At 40.6% G+C, this 24,859-nt stretch overlaps 1 protein-coding gene across 1 annotated transcript; it reads right to left on the bottom strand.

Annotated features, from left to right (window-relative positions):
• Window positions 1–260: 260 nt before the first annotated feature.
• Window positions 261–24,496, bottom strand: LOC129730776 (lopap-like). The gene is made up of 4 exons (XM_055690342.1): window positions 24,175–24,496; window positions 23,780–24,026; window positions 619–705; window positions 261–555 (listed from the first exon to the last, which is right to left on the bottom strand). The coding sequence occupies exons 1-4, from the start codon at window positions 24,424–24,426 to the stop codon at window positions 311–313; spliced, it is 831 nt and encodes a 276-aa protein (XP_055546317.1). The 5' UTR covers window positions 24,427–24,496; the 3' UTR covers window positions 261–310.
• Between the last annotated feature and the right edge of the window lie 363 nt (window positions 24,497–24,859).

A 24,859-nucleotide genomic window follows, 5' to 3' on the forward strand; every position in this document is an offset into this window, starting at 1 on the left:
AGATCTATTTGGCAATTATCGACAGAGCTTCTTTTCGTCCGTCGTTGTCGCTTGTACGAAGCATTCCCTTTCTGTCAATTAGAAACTTATTAGCGTGATTCTCTTTCATTGTTAATGGCTGTATGTTTGTGAAATATGTATGCTGAGCTTAAAGCTGTCGACACGTTTCGAGTGGAGCGAGTGCTTCCTACAATGTTGTACGAAACAAACAGATAACAAATACGGACGATAGTCGGGTGATTGATGAACTAGCTGCAACATTGTTTCATCATGCGCATATATTTTTAACTGAAAAAATCTTTTACAGGATCTATAACAGGAGTTTTGTAACTAAAACCACAATTAAAGTGAGCGGCAAGTTAAACCAAACGGTTCTGTGGACCGATGCTCCAGACGTTTGTTCGTGAATTGTTGTGGGTTTGCAGAATGTTTCCGACTGTTCCGTTGCACGCCATTTGTGCTGCTGATGAGTGAAATGTTCTGACAAGTATTTATTGATCACATCAGCGGCGTGTTTCGGAATAGCAGGATGACGCGATAGGACCCATGCATTTTCTGGGAATGAAGTGATTTGAAGTTACGACCCGAAAAAGGTTGAAATCATTTTTCATTTCTCACCTGACGAAGTTGTGGTGTTGATAGAGTTGCATGCGTATACAATGGCGTAGTTTAAGTAATCGGTTTTTACTATGTCTACGTTAATGTCTGGAAAAAATAACATAATTAGGTTTTTGCGGTACTTTGTGCATGTATTTATAGCTTTTGAAACATAGATGCCCGAAAAACGTTCCTGTTTGTAATAAAGCAGATTGAAATTGAAAGAACATGACGAATTTACTCACAGTTATAAAAAAAAATATACCAAAGTCTGGTAAAACTCACCCTCTTTTCTCAGAGATGGTTAGGAAAATATTCACGAAATTAGTTGCAAAAGAAGGGTCTAGTGGCCCCAATAACAATATTTAGTTACAAGTTTTTTCGCACATATAATTTGCACTTATACGAAATCTCGTCGTTGTCCGTACAAGTAAGAGTGAGCGAAAAAGATTATCTCTCATTTTTCTAACAATTTTAAAGAGGGTTTCGGGTGAGAGCGAACAAGCATCGAAATCTCTTTCAACAATGGCAAGGCCAATTTATTTTTTTCAGCTCTGGCATCATTGTGAAGTATGAACACCAATGCTAGGAAAATATCAATAACTATCGATAACGCTAAAAGTTTAACGATTCTTTCGATATCCGGCAACCATCGATACTAACGATAATTATCGATAGGTGTCCCATCCCTAGATTAAACATGTGGTTCAAAAGTTATTGAAAGAAACGTGTTCCTGAGGCTGTTAAAACTCACTCATTTTTCTTAGAAATAGTTGGACCGATTCTCACAAAACTAGTTCCGTATGGAAGGTCTAGTTGCTTCACAAAATCCTATTAATTTTATTGTAACTGGACTGTAACTTTGTCCGTTATGTATGAGAACGTGAAATCACGTTTTGGAAAGAAACATATTCCAAAGACTGCTTAAGTTCACTCACTTTTCTCAGAAATGGTCGAGCCGATTTTCGCATTATTAGTCTCAAATAAAAGCTCTAGTTGGCGCATAATAAGCTATTTTTTTACTAACATTGCACACCGGGCCAGGAATGGAATCTAGCGGAACGAAATTATTAGCGCTCTCAGGACTTATCGATTTTCTACCAAGTTTCTTGGCATAGTTAGGCCTTAATTTTGGATGCTTGAATTGGTTCGGAGTTTAGCCGGGAAGGTAGCGTTCTGATGCCAACTTCTTTCCCTTACACGCTAGAGCTTTGCGGTTTTCGACAAAGTTGTAGATCTCTAAATTCTATGAAACTTTACAGAATGTACAAAATTTCCAACTCTTCAAGTTTTAGCGATCTACGAGTTTTTATAAAATTTGTCTGCATTTCACGTTTAATGTGATCGAATGTGAATCGAATTAATTTCTTACAATATTTTTCTCGATAGAAATTGAATAATTACGTCGTTTTCTTCCGAGTACAGAAGTTTTTGAAGTACTCAAGTGAAAATATTATACAAAATTTGGAAAAATACATAATTGAACTTCATTACCACAGAAACCACACATCCCATCTGAACATAGTTGAAATCAAATGAAGAAGTTGTCTTCAAAACCCCTAACCAGGCCCGGATTTGAGGCGGCGCAAAGGGGGCAAATGCCCCAGGCCTCCCGATTGAAAGGCCCCCCCAAGTCCTAAAGCGACCTTTTTTTTTTGCTCGTCACCTTCCAGAACGTTACCTCTAAATGTTTTAAGGAAAGAGGGCCTCACAAACAAATTTGCCCCGGGCCCCCCAGCTTCTAAATCCGGCCCTGTCCCTAACCGATGAATTCCGTTATGATTAAACATGAAATTCAAGACTTATGGCTTATGAAAAGAAACGAACGCCTTTTTAAATTCAGTCGTTTACCCAAAAATGGCTGAACTGATTTCAACAATCTTAGTGTCAAATCAAAGGTTTTCGGACTTTTATTATAACCGTTATGCATTTAATTGTAAAAACAACGGAAGTCGACTTATTTCAAAGATCAAATAAGCCATGTATATTTGAACAAAACAGGCAACGACCGCAAGGTGAACCTAGAACTAATTTAACCAGTTGGATTTAAAGCTGCAATGCTAGTGCAAAAGCAGTAGAGAAAAATGTTTAATTTTTAATTATTCATTTGGTTGTCCTGATAAGAACAGGTTGTTCTAAAATCGGACACGTCGTTTACGTTGGCTTGACAATTTTCAATCGTACTTACGAACTATTCGCATGATCAAATCACAATTTTCTACATTTGGATGGATACGTAGCTAGTTACTTTTTATTTTATTTATTATAGATAGATACAAATTTTGTCTTTCAAAAAAAAAAAAATATTAATTTTATTGTAACTGGACTGTAACTTTGTCCGTTATGTATGTGAACGTGAAATCACGTTTTGGAAAGAAACATATTCCAAAGACTGCTTAAGTTCACTCACTTTTCTCAGAAATGGTCGAGCCGATTTTCGCATTATTAGTCTCAAATAAAAGCTCTAGTTGGCGCATAATAAGCTATTTTTTTACTAACATTGCACACCGGGCCAGGAATGGAATCTAGCGGAACGAAATTATTAGCGCTCTCAGGACTTATCGATTTTCTACAAAGTTTCTTGGCATAGTTAGGCCTTAATTTTGGATGCTTGAATTGGTTCGGAGTTTAGCCGGGAAGGTAGCGTTCTGATGCCAACTTCTTTCCCTTACACACTAGAGCTTTGCGGTTTTCGACAAAGTTGTAGATCTCTAAATTCTATGAAACTTTACAGAATGTACAAAATTTCCAACTCTTCAAGTTTTAGCGATCTACGAGTTTTTATAAAATTTGTCTGCATTTCACGTTTAATGTGATCGAATGTGAATCGAATTAATTTCTTACAATATTTTTCTCGATAGAAATTGAATAATTACGTCGTTTTCTTCCGAGTACAGAAGTTTTTGAAGTACTCAAGTGAAAATATTATACAAAATTTGGAAAAATACATAATTGAACTTCATTACCACAGAAACCACACATCCCATCTGAACATAGTTGAAATCAAATGAAGAAGTTGTCTTCAAAACCCCTAACCAGGCCCGGATTTGAGGCGGCGCAAAGGGGGCAAATGCCCCAGGCCTCCCGATTGAAAGGGCCCCCCAAGTCCTAAAGCGACCTTTTTTTTTTGCTCGTCACCTTCCAGAACGTTACCTCTAAATGTTTTAAGGAAAGAGGGCCTCACAAACAAATTTGCCCCGGGCCCCCCAGCTTCTAAATCCGGCCCTGTCCCTAACCGATGAATTCCGTTATGATTAAACATGAAATTCAAGACTTATGGCTTATGAAAAGAAACGAACGCCTTTTTAAATTCAGTCGTTTACCCAAAAATGGCTGAACTGATTTCAACAATCTTAGTGTCAAATCAAAGGTTTTCGGACTTTTATTATAACCGTTATGCATTTAATTGTAAAAAACAACGGAAGTCGACTTATTTCAAAGATCAAATAAGCCATGTATATTTGAACAAAACAGGCAACGACCGCAAGGTGAACCTAGAACTAATTTAACCAGTTGGATTGAAAGCAGCAATGCTAGTGCAAAAGCAGTAGAGAAAAATGTTTAATTTTTAATTATTCATTTGGTTGTCCTGATAAGAACAGGTTGTTCTAAAATCGGACACGTCGTTTACGTTGGCTTGACAATTTTCAATCGTACTTACGAACTATTCGCATGATCAAATCACAATTTTCTACATTTGGATGGATACGTAGCTAGTTTTTTTTATTTTATTTATTATAGATAGATACAAATTTTGTCTTTCAAAATATAAAAAAAAAAAAAAAAAAAAAAAATATATATATATATATATATATATATATATATATATATATATATATATATATATATATATATATATATATATATATATATATATATATATATATATATATATATATATATATTTTTTTTTTTTTTTTTTTTTTTTTTTGTTTCAGGTGAAGGGGAAATTTGCATCCAAACCCCTGAGGTGACCAACCTCAGGGAGTGTGGGGTTGGTTTGAATCAGTGACCGGACCCACTAAAACCCCTTCAGTCTCCAGCCCATAATACTCCCCGGGACCACCGCTAGGTATTGCTTCGGGGAGCGGCTTTTGTGCTCTGTGCACCCTCTTGGTTCTTTAGGTCTTTTTGCTAACTTAGCTAACTAACCTGGAGACTGGCCGTTAGCTAACACTGGCGTGTCGGTGGTCAACCTGTCGCCTGTTTTGCAATTCTAAAACTATTTGAGAGGCGGCTGTACAAACCGCCCTCCAAATGTTTGGGTCTTTACACATCCTCCGAACTAGGTTGTCCGGAGTGGTGTCTGGTCCGCTCACTACCATCATGTCGCTCCGCGCATGCACAAAACGAGGGCACACGAAGAAGACATGCTCAGCAGTCTCTTCCGCATCCGCGCACTCGGGACACATGGGGGACCCCGCATGCCCGAATCTGTGTAGATACTGCCTAAAGCAACCATGGCCTGACAGAATCTGTGTCAGATGGAAGTTCACTTCTCCATGGCGCCTCCCGACCCATCCGGATACATCCGGAATAAGTCGATGCGTCCATCTACCCTTCGCGGAATTGGACCACTCCTGCTGCCATCTGATCATCGAGAATGATCTTCTGGTACCTCGTATGCCCCTTGTGTCACGTTGATCGAAGCATTCTACGTCCTCCTTAATGGCTATGCTGATAGGCAACATGCCGGACAGGACGCAGATTGCGTCGTATGACACAGTTCGATACGCGCTCGCAACCCTCAGGCACATATATATATATATATATATATATATATATATATATATATATATATATATATATATATATATACATCTAAATAAACTGTTTTGTTTTCAAAAAAAAAAAAAAACGATGATAATGAAAAAAATATTTTCGGAGCCAAAACGGTTTGTTTTATCGGTAAAGTGTCTCCGGCGAAGTTATAACGGGTGACAACTAAAAATTTGAATTTTTTTCTACTGCTGTCAAAAAAGGTGGATTAATTTGAAGAAAAACTGATTACTTTCTCATGAGAATACATTCATTATTAAATGCCAAAAAAGTGAACATTTAAGAAAGGTCCGTTACCGGCCTGTCCGACGAAATTTTCTGATGATGCCGGAACAAGAGCGTTGTACGGCCTGCAAGTCTGCTTTTCGAATGCATCTTTTGATTCTACCAATCAACTGTTCACAAATCGTTGATCTCCAGTTATTTTTGCACCGAAGGAATTCAAAATCCCAAAGAAATATTCGATTGGACGACACCGAGGAAGATTTGTTGGGTTGCGTATTTGGAGTTCGAATGGAGTCGACTGGTTGTTTAGAAAGGTTTGTGTTTTTTTGACGTACTGTGATGATATTTCTCTGGCCAAAACAAATACTTTTCATCTGTATGGTGTTTTGGAAGAAATGGAAGAATGCTGTTCAAACATTCCTTCTGGTATACATTTTGATTGATAGCCAAACCATTAGGCTTGAACCATGATTTGACAAAAATGAAAAAGTCTTTCCTCTCCACTACTCTGGCTACCACTAAAACTACCTTCCTGGCGGGCTATATTTGAGGTTCGCAGAAAACAATACACAATAAAAACCGGAAGATTTTCGCTTTCAAAAGGGTTTACCATGAGCTTTTTGCCAAAATTGTTGTGCAGTTCATAGCAAACTGTACAATGCGCTTCCGGAAAGCTATTTCGATACTATTTTGAACACAACTGGGCATGTATGAACAAAACAAAAAATAACTGGCATGATGAGGAGAGGAAGAGAGAGCTTTCATATCGATATTTTAATTTCTCTCTAAGCGTGTTTGTCGGGAGTAAGAAAGCCTCAAAAAAATCCAAATTTTCAGTGTCACCCGTTACACAATAATTTTGTCCTTCTAAAAAATAATATACACTGTAAAAAAATCATGAAAAAAATTGTTTTCTTTGTTAAATATATTATTGTTAAATATATTTGTTATATATATATATATATATATATATATATATATATATATATATATATATATATATATATATATATATATATATATATATATATATATATAGTATATATATATATATATATATATATATATATATATATATATATATATATATATATATATATATATATATATATATATATATATATATATATATATACTTTTCTTTTTCCGACTCTAAGCAAAGTCATGCTATTTTTAATTTTAATTTAAGGAGTAAATGTAGTAATGAAGATAGAAAATTAAACTAACTGAAAATATGATTGTAGAAACTACGAAAAATATAGTTCAGCAGGTGGGACTCGAACCCACAACTTCCAATCTCCGGTCAGATGTGTTCCCGTTACACCACCGCAGAACGTTAAAGACGTAGTTCTAGAATCGAGTTTTGTATCGCTTATCCAATTCTCGCACTTCGTACATTTACTCAGTAGAGACTATTATTTATAGCTGGCTATTGTTTCAACACCCTCAGTGGAAGTTGGAATGACTTCTCAGTGTGAGAGATAGAAACGTGCCAGTAAGTTGCCATCTCTACTCTCTAGTAGAACTGACTGAGAAGTCATTCCAACTTCCACTGAGGGTGTTGAAACAATAGCCAGCTCTAAATAATAGTCTCTACTGAGTAAATGTACGAAGTGCGAGAATTGGATAAGCGATACAAAACTCGATTCTAGAACTACGTCTTTAACGTTCTGCGGTCGTGTAACGGGAACACATCTGACCGGAGATTGGAAGTTGTGGGTTCGAGTCCCACCTGCTGAACTATATTTTTCGTAGTTTCTACAATCATATTTTCAGTTAGTTTAATTTTCTATCTTCATTACTACATTTACTCCTTAAATTAAAATTATATATATATATATATATATATATATATATATATATATATATATATATATATATATATATATATATATATATATATATATATATATATATATATATATATATATATATATATATATATATATATATATATATATATGTATATATAAATATATATAAATATATATATATATATATATTAATATAAAGGTAGCGAGGCTCAAAGTGGGCTGGTCAATGTGCCCACTCAGCATCTACCAGCCGCCGGAGGTCTGCTTTCGATGCTTCGAGCAAGGACACAAGTCCTTTAGCTGCAAGGGGCCTGACAGGAGCTCCCTATGCAGGCGGTGTGGTGCTGCAGGCCACAAAAGCAAAGACTGCGGAGAGCCCCCGAAGTGCTTGGCGTGCGCCGGGAAGCGTGACGCAAAGCACATAATGGGAGGCCCGAGGTGCACGGCCGGTAAGCCGACTAGCAAGCCACGGGCGTGAGAGTGACACAGCTAAATTTGAACCACTGCTTCGCGGCTCAGCAACTGCTATACCAAGCAGTCACTGAGTCGTTGTCGGACATCGCCATAATCTCGGACCCCTACCGAATTCCTTCCGGAAACGGTAACTGGATTTCGGACGGGTCCGGTATGGCGGCAATATGGACGACGAGCAGGTTCCCGGTTCAAGAGATAGTGTCAACTTCAAACGAAGGATACGCGGTTGCCAAGGTGAACGGAGTGTACTACTGCAGCTGCTATGCTCCGCCTCGTTGGTCTACCGAGCAGTTCGCAAGGATGATCGACCGAGCCACCGGGGAGCTGATCGGTCTATCACCGTTGGTAGTGGCGGGCGACTTCAACGCATGGGCAACTGAGTGGGGAAGTCGACGCACAAACCAGAGAGGCCGGATCTTGTTGGAGGCTTTGGCGAAGCTCAACATAGATCTGGCCAACGTCGGCTTGAAGAGCACCTTCAGTAGAAACGGCGCGGAGTCGATCATCGATGTGACATTCTGTAGTCCAGGATTGATCACGAACTGGAGGGTAGACGATGGCTACACTCATAGCGACCATCTGGCGGTCTGTTATAGCGTAGACTGTAAAACGAGACCGCATGTGGCGAGTAGAATTAACACTCCAGCTCCTCGCGGGTGGAGGATATCACACTTCAACGAAGAGGTATTTGCGGAAGCAATTAGACTAGAACACGAGGCAAGCAGAATTCGTAACCCGAGCGCTGATCAACTTGTTGCCATACTTTCGCGGGCGTGCGACGCCACTATGCCTAGGAACCGCCAGCCTAGGCATGGAAGGCCACCAGTCTACTGGTGGACCGACGCGATAGCGGACCTCCGCAGAGCGTGTCTTCAAGCGAGAAGAAGGATTCAACGTGCGCGAACCGACGAAGAAAGGGAAGATCGTCGAGGGGAATTCAGTTCCGCAAGAGCGGCGCTTAAGAGAGCAATAAAAGCTAGTAAACGTGCGTGCTTCGAAAGACTGTGCGCTAGTGCCAACACTAACCCGTGGGGTAACGCCTATAGGATGGTGATGGCCAAGACTAAGGGTGCGATGGCGGAGGGACTCTTTCCACGCCACGAGCCAAATCCTTGGCCTCCGGCTGGCGAGTCACTTCACCGACGTTCCAGTATCTCAAACTCAGACCAGAGGTGGTCGGCCAACCTGCCGAACACCCAATATATGAGTGACGGCGTTAGCCGTGCCGAGGCAGAGGAGGCGGAAAAAGTTACGAATGAGGAACTCATCGCGATCGCCAACTCCCTGAAGGTGAGCAAGGCACCGGGATTGGATGGGATTCCGAATCTGGCTGTGAAGAAGGCCATCAAAGAGGCCCCCAGACTATTTCGGGAAGTCATGCAGAAGTGCCTGGATGACTGTACATTCCCAGACAGATGGAAGCGACAGAAGCTGGTCTTATTGCCGAAGACAGGGAAACCACCTGGTGACCCGTCGGCATACAGACCGATATGTCTGCTCGATACGGCGGGTAAGGTGCTCGAGAAGGTTATTCTCAATAGACTGGTTAGGTACACCGAATGTGCAAACGGTCTGTCGAGTAACCAGTTCGGCTTCCGAAAAGGCAAGTCTACGGTGGATGCTATTCTGTCCGTCACCAAAACAGCAGAGGTAGCACTCCAGCGTAAAAGATGGGGCATTCGCTATTGCGCAATCGTCTCGTTGGACGTGAAAAATGCGTTCAATAGTGTTAGCTGGGATTCCATAGCCCACTCGCTTCGGAAACTAGACATTCCGGTGTCTTTGTACAGGATTCTGGAAAATTATTTCCAGAATCGTGTGCTAGTTTACAGCACAGACGAGGGTCAAAAATGTGTCCCAATTAACCGCAAGGGGTTCCACAAGGTTCCATTCCTGGGCCCGGTACTGTGGAATATCATGTACGATGAAGTGCTGAAAACAAAAGCTCCCCCAAGGGGTTGTGATCGTTGGATTTGCGGACGACATCACACTTGAGGTCTACGGCGAGTCGATCGAGGAGGTTGAGTTGACGGCTTCGCACTCTATAAGCGTCGTCGAGGACTGGATGCGCTCCAAAAAAACTGGAGCTGGCGCATCATAAGACGGAGATTTCAGTTGTCAATAACCGCAAGTCGAAGCAACAGGCGTTGATCAGTGTCGGGAATTGCACCATCGCCTCTAAGCGCTCCCTGAAGCTGCTGGGGGTGATGATCGATGACAAGCTCGCCTTCGGGAGCCATGTCGAATATGCCTGCAAGAGGGCTTCAATGGCTATTGCAGCATTATCTCGCATGATGTCCAATAGCTCAGCAGTGTACGGCAGCAAGCGGAAACTTCTAGCTAGCGTGACTTCGTCCATACTGAGATATGGCGGGCCAGTGTGGTCCAAAGCACTAGGTACTAGTAAACATCGGAGTAAGTTGGAAAGTACCTACAGGCTCATGTGCCTGAGGGAGTAAGTTGGAAAGTACCTACAGGCTCATGTGCCTGAGGGTTGCGAGCGCGTATCGAACTGTGTCATACGACGCAATCTGCGTCCTGTCCGGCATGTTGCCTATCAGCATAGCCATTAAGGAGGACGTAGAATGCTTCGATCAACGTGACACAAGGGGCATACGAGGTACCAGAAGATCATTCTCGATGATCAGATGGCAGCAGGAGTGGTCCAATTCCGCGAAGGGTAGATGGACGCATCGACTTATTCCGGATGTATCCGGATGGGTCGGGAGGCGCCATGGAGAAGTGAACTTCCATCTGACACAGATTCTGTCAGGCCATGGTTGCTTTAGGCAGTATCTACACAGATTCGGGCATGCGGGGTCCCCCATGTGTCCCGAGTGCGCGGATGCGGAAGAGACTGCTGAGCATGTCTTCTTCGTGTGCCCTCGTTTTGTGCATGCGCGGAGCGACATGATGGTAGTGAGCGGGCCAGACACCACTCCGGACAACCTAGTTCGGAGGATGTGTAAAGACCCAAACATTTGGAGGGCGGTTTGTACAGCCGCCTCTCAAATAGTTTTAGAATTGCAAAACAGGCGACAGGTTGACCACCGACACGCCAGTGTTAGCTAACGGCCAGTCTCCAGGTTAGTTAGCTAAGTTAGCAAAAAGACCTAAAGAACCAAGAGGGTGCACAGAGCACAAAAGCCGCTCCCCGAAGCAATACCTAGCGGTGGTCCCGGGGAGTATTATGGGCTGGAGACTGAAGGGGTTTTAGTGGGTCCGGTCACTGATTCAAACCAACCCCACACTCCCTGAGGTTGGTCACCTCAGGGGTTTGGATGCAAATTTCCCCTTCACCTGAAACAAAAAAAAAAAAAAAAAAAATATCTATATATATATATATATATATATATATATATATATATATATATATATATATATATATATTTTTTTTTTTTTTTTTTTTTTTTTTTTTTTTTTTTTTTTTTTTTTTTGTTTCAGGTGAAGGGGAAATTTGCATCCAAACCCCTGAGGTGACCAACCTCAGGGAGTGTGGGGTTGGTTTGAATCAGTGACCGGACCCACTAAAACCCCTTCAGTCTCCAGCCCATAATACTCCCCGGGACCACCGCTAGGTATTGCTTCGGGGAGCGGCTTTTGTGCTCTGTGCACCCTCTTGGTTCTTTAGGTCTTTTTGCTAACTTAGCTAACTAACCTGGAGACTGGCCGTTAGCTAACACTGGCGTGTCGGTGGTCAACCTGTCGCCTGTTTTGCAATTCTAAAACTATTTGAGAGGCGGCTGTACAAACCGCCCTCCAAATGTTTGGGTCTTTACACATCCTCCGAACTAGGTTGTCCGGAGTGGTGTCTGGCCCGCTCACTACCATCATGTCGCTCCGCGCATGCACAAAACGAGGGCACACGAAGAAGACATGCTCAGCAGTCTCTTCCGCATCCGCGCACTCGGGACACATGGGGGACCCCGCATGCCCGAATCTGTGTAGATACTGCCTAAAGCAACCATGGCCTGACAGAATCTGTGTCAGATGGAAGTTTACTTCTCCATGGCGCCTCCCGACCCATCCGGATACATCCGGAATAAGTCGATGCGTCCATCTACCCTTCGCGGAATTGGACCACTCCTGCTGCCATCTGATCATCGAGAATGATCTTCTGGTACCTCGTATGCCCCTTGTGTCACGTTGATCGAAGCATTCTACGTCCTCCTTAATGGCTATGCTGATAGGCAACATGCCGGACAGGACGCAGATTGCGTCGTATGACACAGTTCGATACGCGCTCGCAACCCTCAGGCACATGAGCCTGTAGGTACTTTCCAACTTACTCCGATGTTTACTAGTACCTAGTGCTTTGGACCACACTGGCCCGCCATATCTCAGTATGGACGAAGTCACGCTAGCTAGAAGTTTCCGCTTGCTGCCGTACACTGCTGAGCTATTGGACATCATGCGAGATAATGCTGCAATAGCCATTGAAGCCTTCTTGCAGGCATATTCGACATGGCTCCCGAAGGCGAGCTTGTCATCGATCATCACCCCCAGCAGCTTCAGGGAGCGCTTAGAGGCGATGGTGCAATTCCCGACACTGATCAACGCCTGTTGCTTCGACTTGCGGTTATTGACAACTGAAATCTCCGTCTTATGATGCGCCAGCTCCAGTTTTTTGGAGCGCATCCAGTCCTCGACGACGCTTATAGAGTGCGAAGCCGTCAACTCAACCTCCTCGATCGACTCGCCGTAGACCTCAAGTGTGATGTCGTCCGCAAACCCAACGATCACAACCCCTTGAGGGAGCTTTAGTTTCAGCACTTCATCGTACATGATATTCCACAGTACCGGGCCCAGGATGGAACCTTGTGGAACCCCTGCGGTAATTGGGACACATTTTTGACCCTCGTCTGTGCTGTAAACTAGCACACGATTCTGGAAATAATTTTCCAGAATCCTGTACAAAGACACCGGAATGTCTAGTTTCCGAAGCGAGTGGGCTATGGAATCCCAGCTAACACTATTGAACGCATTTTTCACGTCCAACGTGACGATTGCGCAATAGCGAATGCCCCATCTTTTACGCTGGAGTGCTACCTCTGCTGTTTTGGTGACGGACAGAATAGCATCCACCGTAGACTTGCCTTTTCGGAAGCCGAACTGGTTACTCGACAGACCGTTTGCACATTCGGTGTACCTAACCAGTCTATTGAGGATAACCTTCTCGAGCACCTTACCCGCCGTATCGAGCAGACATATCGGTCTGTATGCCGACGGGTCACCAGGTGGTTTCCCTGTCTTCGGCAATAAGACCAGCTTCTGTCGCTTCCATCTGTCTGGGAATGTACAGTCATCCAGGCACTTCTGCATGACTTCCCGAAATAGTCTGGGGGCCTCTTTGATGGCCTTCTTCACAGCCAGATTCGGAATCCCATCCAATCCCGGTGCCTTGCTCACCTTCAGGGAGTTGGCGATCGCGATGAGTTCCTCATTCGTAACCGTTTCCGCCTCCTCTGCCTCGGCACGGCTAACGCCGTCACTCATATATTGGGTGTTCGGCAGGTTGGCCGACCACCTCTGGTCTGAGTTTGAGATACTGGAACGTCGGTGAAGTGACTCGCCAGCCGGAGGCCAAGGATTTGGCTCGTGGCGTGGAAAGAGTCCCTCTATGATCCGCTCAAGCATCGCTGGTGATTTTTCTGCGGGCGCCATCGCACCCTTAGTCTTGGCCATCACCATCCTATAGGCGTTACCCCACGGGTTAGTGTTGGCACTAGCGCACAGTCTTTCGAAGCACGCACGTTTACTAGCTTTTATTGCTCTCTTAAGCGCCGCTCTTGCGGAACTGAATTCCCCTCGACGATCTTCCCTTTCTTCGTCGGTTCGCGCACGTTGAATCCTTCTTCTCGCTTGAAGACACGCTCTGCGGAGGTCCGCTATCGCGTCGGTCCACCAGTAGACTGGTGGCCTTCCATGCCTAGGCTGGCGGTTCCTAGGCATAGTGGCGTCGCACGCCCGCGAAAGTATGGCAACAAGTTGATCAGCGCTCGGGTTACGAATTCTGCTTGCCTCGTGTTCTAGTCTAATTGCTTCCGCAAATACCTCTTCGTTGAAGTGTGATATCCTCCACCCGCGAGGAGCTGGAGTGTTAATTCTACTCGCCACATGCGGTCTCGTTTTACAGTCTACGCTATAACAGACCGCCAGATGGTCGCTATGAGTGTAGCCATCGTCTACCCTCCAGTTCGTGATCAATCCTGGACTACAGAATGTCACATCGATGATCGACTCCGCGCCGTTTCTACTGAAGGTGCTCTTCAAGCCGACGTTGGCCAGATCTATGTTGAGCTTCGCCAAAGCCTCCAACAAGATCCGGCCTCTCTGGTTTGTGCGTCGACTTCCCCACTCAGTTGCCCACGCGTTGAAGTCGCCCGCCACTACCAACGGTGATAGACCGATCAGCTCCCCATATATATATATATATATATATATATATATATATATATATATATATATATATATATATATATATATATATATATATATATATATATATATATATATATATATATATATATATATATATATATATATATATATATATATATATATATATATATATATATATATATATATATATATATATATATATAGTAATCAGGTAGGTCAATCAGGTTTAGAGTTCAAACATATTTTACGGTTAATATGGAAGTAGGTATTGCACGTTTAGCGCAAATATTTCGATCCCTTTCGTTCTTACACAGCGGAGGTAACCAGCGCCACTATAGTCTGACAACTTTTGATCAAAAATGACTCGATATAGAGAGTCATTTTTATCTAAAAGTCGTCAGACTATAGCGACGCTGGTTAGCTTTGCTTCAAGCTTTAGCATATAGAACTGTTCAAATCGCAATATCTGCACCTTCTGTTATTCATTATACATTTTTTGTTTCCAGATATCATAATATTTTATTGTTTTGCTGAAGACAAAATTTTGATCAAAAAGCTGATTTTGAAATCATTAGTGCACTTTTTTAAAAACCCTTGTAAAAAATTATGCCGAACATTTCACATTGCATGTGTGGTACTAATGAGTTCAGAATTCATTTGTTTCGGTCTGTTGAATATTTATTGCTCACAATAAAGTTTTACAACGTTACGATACGAATTCGCAAATACCAATATACCAATATACACACTAAATAAAGTTTTTTTACGCATAACTATTTTTCATGCATTTAGGAGTAACTAACGAGGCTCGGGAAAGATGAAGAGTAATAGAGTTGAGCATAGAGGAAAAGTATAAAAATCCGTCACTTACCACGGTGACAAAATACCTTCCTTTCTGTCATACTGCCGCTTTAAGCATAACAGTCTCTTGTCGAAAATTTAGCAGTCGAAAAAAATGCGACTGGAAGTATTTCGATATAATGATCATTTTGCAAGAGTATTATTGCTTTGATTACAAATTCTTTTCACAAATGCACACGCTTTTTAAGGAACGAATGTTTCGTACGCAAAAAACACAAAAATAACAAGATTTTTTACTAAAAAACAGCAGCGAGACTGCCCAAGTAACCAAAAGTTCGGATAAAAGTAGAATACATAGACTAATCAACCAATCTAACGATCATGAATAGAATTCTATTCAGCTCAATTTTTTAGTAACTAACCGTACTTTCAAGTTCGCATTTGTTGAATAAACTTCGAGTAGCATGCAAAGCAGCTTCTAAACCGAACTAGAAAGTTCTCATTAAGTTCGGTTAGGTCGCTGAACAGAGCGCTATTCAGCTTGAATAAAATCTTCAACATACTTAAAATAAAAACCAATTTGCAATTCTTCAATTCCCGCACTCATCATTCGTGTTGCTTAATCAATCCCATGATAATCATTTACTGAAGCAATTTAGATCAGAAGAATAATAGGGGTCTTCACATCGAGCTCGTATACGAATACCCAGCCGTAAACTGTGTATCTTCCATTACTCGTCAATGGAGGTGAGTATTTTTACGGCTGGGTATTTGTTTACGAGCTCGACATGAATACCCATAATAATGTCTGGCTTTATTTATTATTAAATTGCATAATTTTTTTCTCGCAACTTACTACACAAGCTTCGAACTCGAGTCCTCCCTCTTTGAAGCCTAGATTCATACCACTGCTCCGTGCCCGCTATATGAGATCAGCATCGATTTTACTCGATGTGCTGGTTTCTCTTCATTACACGTTCATAGCTAGGAACTGAAAGAGAGAGCTTGGAAGTTCAGATAAAGTACAGGTGGAACCTCATGAGAACTTGGAAGTTCAGAAAAGGCTGACGCGGAACTTTTTCGGAACTTTCAATTTCAGAAAAAGTACACGCAGAGCGCAATGTGAACTTCAGTCTGACAGTTCTCTAGTTTGTTTTGATTTTGCTGCAGTTCGTTGGTAATGTAATTGAAAAAGGTTGTGCACGCAATATTTTCCTTCCAAACGTTTACTGGAATTTTATTCTGGTAAGCAGTATATACAAAGTATGATAAATGTTCAAAATCAATAAAAACTTTTTCGGTCAATAGATATGCTGTGTGCCGCAGTCGAAACGACCAACGCCTTGGAACACAGGGAACTCTTGGTGGTGTCCGAGAAATGGATTCGGACCTCCAAAACCGGCAATATCATGCTGTGGCCTACATAAAAACACAGAAGATTTGGGCAAATTGCGCAGGGATGAAAGCATCACGCACAGCAAATGTCTAACGGGAATTCACAGCTTACAACCGGTTTATTTTTTCTTTTGACCTGTACATTCATGGGTATCTGAATTCATAATTGATTTTCTGTAAGGTAACAAAAGAAAGTGTTTAGATAGAGAAACCTTTAAGCATCCTAATATTACCTATTGGAACCATAGCTTTGTTTTCTTTTTGCCATTAATTTAGATAATAAAATTCCGATGATAATAAAATAGACCACAATTTTTATTGTTTTTGAAAAACTCATTTTTTATCACTAATCCTGAAGCAAACTTCACTTTCGCCAGAATAGAGTAAAGCACGAGTCAGAACTTAACATGAACTTTGAAGTGGAAATGAAGTACGACATATACTCCTCCTGAACTTTCGTGCTGATTAAAGGTACGGATAAAATGCTATCCGAACTTGAATTCTAAGGGGTTTGAAGTTCACGTGTGAACTTTAAGGTTCCAATGAAGAGTAGTAAGCAGCTTCTACTGAACTTTCGTGCTGATTAGAAGTACGGATAAAATGTTAACCGAACTTTAATTTCCGGGGGTTTTGAAGTTCACGTTTGAACTTTATGTAAACTTTAAGGTTCCAATAAAGGGGAACAAGCAGCTTCTCATGATCTTTTACATTGCTTTCAGGTGTTGACGGTACTTTATTTAGAATGAAGTTCGGTTTGTGAGTAATGTGTCTTGTTGTTCAGCAAGAAAGTTCCGCGGAACCAAATCAGAACCTTATGTAAACTTCTAAGTTCGTTTGGTAAGTGAAATTCGAACCTCTGGTTGCTTGGGTGTTAGGGTAGATGAGCCAGTAATGGTGGGTGTACCAGTAATGGTGGTATACCAGCATTTAGCGTTATTAGGGCATTTTCCGGGATAATAATATATTATCAGATAATTTTTATTGATTCTGTGGGAATATGTCTACGATTTGGTAAACTATATTGGTTTGAAATCTTATTTAAACACTTTGTATTTATTAATTCATTAAAGAGTGACAAAAACACCAAGTTTCCAACGAAATTTGTAACGCAACAGTGAAATTTCGTAGCTTGAAATATCAATGTAAACACGATTTCTGTGCAATAGTCTTCGCAGAATTGTTCTTAACTATTTTTCTTACCATAATCAATCGAAAAAATCACAAATAATCATCAGAATACTGAATAAATTGAAACTCTACTATAGGAACAATTCAAGTACCCCTGTTCCAGTAATAGTGGTAGTGCTCCAGCTAACATTTGAGGTTAGGTTTTAACTCAGCAGATATAAACAAAATGTGGTGCGCGAACTACTTTCGTGTGTAAATCTGACTCTGGTTCACACAATACAGTCCAGTTACCGTTATTCTTACATTTTGATATTATAGGTAAGTTTTTATTTCACCTTACTTCAGTGGTAGGTACCACCGAAACGCAAGGTTATAACAGAGAAAAGAGATGACAGAACAGCTGAAAGTTGATGCGATGCAGAAGGACAAACTTGAGCTTCTTCAAGCTTCAAAGCTTTCCAAGCGCTAATGTGATACAGCACAATGGTTATTTACTGCTGATTTTCTCTGATTTGGACTATTTAAACAATTGTTTCATGACCTGTTTGTTTTTCTTTTATATTTTCATTAAAACATTCGAATTTTTTGATTCATACAAGCGCTCGTAAAGTGTCCCTTGATTTGAAGAACAAAATTGAGCAGACACAAAGATCAAAAGTAGAGTGGGGTAAAACTACCGGATAAGATCCTTCTAGCATTGCGAAGCATCATCTGGAGCAAAAGAAGTAGTTTGTTTTTTATCTCACAATTTAGATTACATACTAACTAACAACATTTTTCTGTTAGATTACATACTAACTAACAACATTGAGATATGTAATAGAGGTAATAACCCAACCTTCATCAACGCTATACGACAGGAAGTCCTAGACTTAACCCTGTCGAGCGACAAACTTTCAAATAAAATATCAAACTGGCATGTGTCTGAGGAAACATCATTATCAGATCACAGGCAAATTCTCTTCAGCTATGAAGTTGGAGAAATCCAACCGGAAACATACAGGGATGCCAGAAACACCGACTGGAACCTGTTCTACAGTAAGTTATCAACAGAAAGACTTCTGAAAAAACAAAACATCAAGACTATTCAAGAACTAGAGTTCTCATCTGAGCTAATAACAAGCAAACTTCTTTCTGTTTATACTGAAAAGCTGTCCGCTTAAAACGAAGTCATCCAACAAAAGTACACCTTGGTGGAACAACACTTTAGGAAAGCTAAAAAAGTCCACTAGGAAACTTTTTAATAAAGCAAAAAACACGGGAAATTGGGAATATTATAAAAAGTCTCTGACCGAATACAACAGGGAAATCAGAAAATCAAGAAAAAATAGCTGGAGACACATGGGCGAAAATGTTGAAAACACTACGACTTTGGCTAGGTTACAGAAGGTCCTATCTTAAGATCATTCCAACGGGTTAGGTAGGCTGAGGAAGGGTGATGGTACTTTTACCAACGACGCTCAGGAAACACTTAGTGTTATGATGGAACGTCACTCCCCAGGGTCATGCGCTATCAACACTGATGAGGTGCGGGATCGTACTGAAATATCGCCTAGTCATAGTATAGCTAGGATAGAAGCTCAGGAATTGGCCGGCACCATATTCAGTGAGTCGAAGATCGCATGGACAATTGATTCATTTCAGCCTTACAAATTCCCGGGGATGGATGGAATATTGCCAATTATGCTCCAAAAGAGTAAACCGCTAACTATTCCACTCATTACCGAGATTTGTCGCGCTAGTCTAACACTAAATTACATACCTACGAGCTGGAGGCAAACCAAAGTTATATTTATTCCAAAGGCTGGAAGACACGACAAAATACTTCCGAAAGCCTTTAGACCAATCAGTTTAACATCTATATTCTTAAAGGTTATGGAAAAACTGATTGATTATCAAATAAAAACCGTTCACTTGAAACCGGTTCAAACCGTTCGGTTAATCCTTTGAATAAACTAAAATTTGCCTTTCAAAACAACAAATCTACCATAGACGCGTTACATTTGCTGGTTAGCAAAATCGAGAAGACTATCGAAACAAAAGAAATTGCACTGGCTACATTTCTTGACATCGAAGGAGCATTTGATAATGCCTCCCATCTCTCAATGCGAAAAGCTATGAGCAAGCACGGCATCGATGACATTTTAGTAAGTTGGATTCATGCTATGCTCAAACATCGGGAAATCATCGCCCACTTAGGGGGTGTATTCCAAATGAGAAAAACAACTAGAGGATGTCCGCAAGGGGGTATTCTCTCACCTTTGCTTTGGTCATTAGTTGTTGACGAGCTTTTGATAAACCTCACTGAAAGGGGCTTTGAGGTGATCGGTTTTGCTGACGATATAGTAATTATTGTCAGAGGAAAATTCGATTGCGTTATATCCAACCATATGCAATCGGCCTTAAATTTCGCACTGAAATGGTGCAGGACAGAGGGTTTATCTATAAATCTTTCGAAAACAACTATTATTTTCTTCACACGAAGAAGGAAATACACGATAAAAAAATTACGGCTCGATGGCACTGATCTGAACACATCCACTGAAACTAAGTTTCTAGGAATATGGCTTGATTATAAATTAAACTAGAACACACACATTGAAAATGCAATCAAGAAGGCAACTAGCGCTCTGTGGGTGTGTAGCAAAACCTTTGGTAATCTTGGGAAACAGGAGGTCCAGCAGTTCGACAGGGCTCAATAATCTTTTGCACCGATGGTTCAAAAATGAATAAAGCCACCGAGGCTGGCATCACCGGGCCAGGAATAAATGAATATATCTCAATGGGAAACTGGCCAACAATTTTTCAAGCTGAAATATACGCAATCATGGAATGTGCATACATCTGTCTAAAGAGAAATTACAGACACGCAAATATCTGTTTCTTCTCCGACAGTCAGGCAGCACTCAAAGCGCTTAAAGCACCCATTTGCAAATCAAAATTAGTGTGGGAATGCATTCTTTCACTTCGGCTAGCACAAAAAAAACAGGTTTTACTATACTGGGTACCAGAACACTGCGGAATTGAAGGCAATGAAAAAGCCGACTCACTAGCAAGACAAGGCTCTTCTGAAAATTTTATAGGACCAGAACCCGTCTGTGGCGTCTCATCAAGAGCTTTAAAAATAGAACTAGATGAGTGGGAGAGGATGGTCATAAGTAAAAATTTGAATGCTGTATCTGGTTTACGGCAATCAAAAAAATTTATAAAACCAAACTACGCAAAAACCATGACGCTACTTAGGCTCCATAAAAATGACCTAAGTACGATAACAGGACTTTTCACTAGTCACCGTCCGAGTAAGTACCATCTGAAGAAGATGGGCGGACTCAATGACGAGAAATGCCGCTTCTGCGGACATGAGAATGAAACCTCTGAACACCTACTTTGCGAATACATAGTATTAATACAACGCAGACTGCGTATTCTCGATAAAGGATTTCTAAGTCCTTCCGAAATCTGGAACAAAAGCACTTCTCAGATATTACACTTCATTCGAATTGTGATATCTGACTGGGATACACGTGCAAATCAAAATTGGACATCAACTTAATAACAGTTATGCGCCGAAATTGAATGCACCTGGATTAAATCGGAGCATACCACAATAGATCTACTACCAATGGTCGCAGTGGTTCAGCCTCCTACAGGAAAAATAAAAAAAATAATCTCACAATTTTTTCACCATTAAATTCAAAACGAATAATTATCACAGCTTATGCTAGACGATTGCCCACGGTGGAAGAAGAGGTTTGGAATGCTACCTTAAAGCATAAAAACAACTAAATCGTAATTCATTTGCTGCAGCCTATGAAAAAATCAACTACCACCATTACTGGCACAGTTTCCACCATTATAGGAACATTGCCTCCATAACTGAAACATAAGATTGGTGTACAATTATTAATTTTTCATACTTAATTTGTTAATAACATATACAAACTGTAATTGTACATGACAGTTTATGATATTTTCTATAACACCAAAGAAAAATGGGTTTGATATATGCGATTTGAATATCGATATTCTCGTTTTTAAAAAACACTGGTGCTTAGACCCTCCATTACTGGATCATCTACCCTATGCGAATATTTTACCCATCGATCAACAAAATTTTCGCACACTACGCCTACGTTCGAGTGGTTGTTTGTTTATTTTTTGCCAAAACGCAGTTTCTTTTGGCATTTTTTTGTTTATGTGCTCGAAAATGTCTGCTCTTGAGTTGCTAAAGATTTATAGAAGTGAAGACGATAATTCTAAGGAGGATTCCGGCAACGCATTAGCAATCAAATTATCTTTGAAGATACTACTCTAAAGCAGCAGCCAAAGATTCCAAATTTCAATTTGACGGAATTGTTTCGGTAATAAATGGACCCCGGAACCGGATGTGGGAATGAAATCCGGAACTACGAATATCCTTCGTTCAGGCCGGAACCGGGAAAGTGCGCTGTTTACTGTAATACTACTAGTTGTTATTGATTATAGAAACACATCCGGACACATTGTCGATTATTTTGATTATTTTGCAGAACCGAGTGTTAATTTCTTCAAGTAACTTTTATCATTATTTCGTATTCTATGGTTGATGCCTCGACACAGTTCTACTTAATTTATACTTTATATAGAAAGCAATTTCACGTTGAACTTCATTAAAAGGATTTCGAGGGAAGGTTATATGCGAAAAAACCTAGGACTGTTATGATAAAAATAAGGACGTAGTACATTCAGAGAACAAAAAAAAATCGAGGTTGTGGGGAACAAACCTTGGTTTTTTATTGGCTATTCTTGTAGAGTATGCCAAAACAAAAAACAAGAAAACACCCAGATTTTACATAGGACTGTTATGCGAATAGCGGCAGAAAAGTCGTTAGAGATTCAGGGGAAAGCTGGGTCTCTCGCATAAATAGCCAATATGGTCTCGCGCATAAATAGCCAATATTGCGAATCTGATGACTATAATTGAAAATACAATTTACAGAATTTTCCAGCTAGGTATATACCGCGAATCTGGCTGATCAGCATAGCAACACAAGCACCTAATTGTTGATGAAACTGTATCGGGAATGAGATAAAAACGAGGCGCTCTGGATTAAAATGGTTAAATGAAAAATAAGGCTCAAGGAATCTCTATAAAGTACAGCAAGTGCTGAAAGTCCCTTCGCGCAGCAAAATCTTTCAAAACAGGCACCAAAGACTGGGAAACCGTTCAACTGCAGGCCGATTAGTTTAAAATAAATTGTGTTAAAGTTCGGGTTTTTATTTATCGTTTTTTTTTTGGTACGGATGCCTTGGACCTCAAGGAACGATGCTGGCCTAACAAGCCAGCCTTCGCATGTTAGAATCTCGGCTGGAAGAGACTGTCAGAGTCAATAGGATCGTAGCGGCAGCCCCGCAATTGTCCTGTACACTAACGGTTGGTTGCGAAGTCTATGTCGAATAAACAGAAGGTCAAATTTCAAGAAGAATGTAGCACCTGGGTTTTGCTTTCGCCTAAGACCAGAAATATGTTTGGGCTACAGCCTTTTGATGATCTAAATCAACAGTATTATGCGCGGCCGATGAAAGCAGATCAAAGCCAATTTTTCTTTATCCACTGCAGCTGAAAAATTTGATTATTGTTTATAAACAACCCGATGCCATGTCAACTGGTTTATCAACATGGCTGACTATGCATTTTGACATACCGTTACACCATGTATCTATTCATCATGATTTGTTATTGCCATTTTTAAATGGCCCCTTACGGGAAAATAATCGTGATTTTACATTATAAACCAATGTCATGAAACGACGTTTCTGGTAAATCCAAATAATTGAGTTGAGCTTAATAAAATATAAATAAAATTCCTATCATATCAACGTACTGAGGTGATTAAAACAAATTAAAAATTTTGAAATGATATTCAAATCTACCAAACGAGTAGAATCGTTTTGAAGCTTGAACATGACTGAAAAATTATTGAAATACATACAATATAATTTCTAAGAGGAAGGATACATAGTACAATGTAGAAACAAATCACACGTGGATTACATTTAGCATTTCTGTTTGAACACGTCTCAATAGATTGTTTCTAGGCTATCGGTTTACTTGCTAAAGCAAATACTAGGCAAGAGTAAACACACCGGGAGATCCGCGAGCAGCACAGCCAATATTGACTTACCTGGATCTGCATTGCTTGTAGTGTTGTAACGTAGAAAGAACTGTGGGACTTTCGAGTTTTCATACGACCTTGGGCTCATGGTTCCAATCGAGTAAACAGGATTCCCAGCGGCCGTCTTTTGAACAGATCGAATAACCTCAAAATCCAATTTGTTGTTCAGGCGTGTGTACTTTTCCTGAACGCAATCCTCCGGTTCGGCGTCATCTGGATCGGACAGACGCCGAATTTCGTACCATTTGCCGCTATACTAAAACAAAAAAAAAAGTTTGATTTACTTACTTTCAAACATTATCCTCCGTCCTTTGCGTATTCATTGTTGCGAATAATGGATTCTTTTATTGAGTCATCAGGTTTTTTCTGTATTGTTTGGAATCCCCGCAAAAAAACCTACTAACCTGATCTTCTTTAAAGTCGTACAATTCATCCAACTTCAGGCAGTCTTTTTCGTAGATCACTGCAGCCGCTATCGAAATCAACGCCAAAAACAATAAAAAATTCGAAACTGCGCGCGATGATAACATTTTGAACGCCCACTTTCGGTTGATCTGTTTGGCTGTTGGTTGATAAGTTGATAGTGCAACTGTGTATGCTCGTGTAAAACCGGTACTCTGCGGGGCGATCGTGCGTTTGCTAACTGCTTCAAACATCTACTGATCTCTCATTTGCATGCGGTCTGCAGCGTAGTCGTTATTAGTTTAGCGTCGCTCAACTCATTCGGTTTCTATGGCAGGTTTACTACCAGGAATAAGGGAGAAGTGAGAAATTCGTCTGCTCAGCGCTTGGTGATACTGAGCATCCAGTGAGATTATTAAATCTAGAACAAAAAGGCATCGCAGAAAGCAGGTTTGTCGACAAAGGAAATAACCGTCAAAACAGAGCTCGTGAATGCGTTTTCAATGTAAAGGTTATATATAACATGTGGCTACAGTATCTCTGCTTTAATTGGTCTTATGCTTGTTTAGTTGCTTGTAGTGTTTGTAAGATTTGGACTTCTGAAAAAGTGAATATGCGAATTTGTGTGGAGATTGACGAATTTGAATAGGTAATCAATAATGCGACAAATATGCGAAATTCGTCAAA

Source organism: Wyeomyia smithii, chromosome 3 (genome assembly GCF_029784165.1).
Source record: "Wyeomyia smithii strain HCP4-BCI-WySm-NY-G18 chromosome 3, ASM2978416v1, whole genome shotgun sequence".
NCBI classification, from domain to species: Eukaryota; Metazoa; Arthropoda; class Insecta; order Diptera; family Culicidae; genus Wyeomyia; species Wyeomyia smithii.

Bases quoted from the DNA above. Each gene is read 5' to 3' on its own strand.
- LOC129730776 (XM_055690342.1), bottom strand. From the start codon at position 24,426: ATGTTTGAAGCAGTTAGCAAACGCACGATCGCCCCGCAGAGTACCGGT. The intron at 706-23,779 runs GTAAGTCAATAT...TATTTTTTCCAG, and splicing joins TACAAGCAATGCAGATCCAG to ACATTAACGTAGACATAGTA. The intron at 556-618 runs GTGAGAAATGAA...CTTCATTCCCAG, and splicing joins CAACACCACAACTTCGTCAG to AAAATGCATGGGTCCTATCG.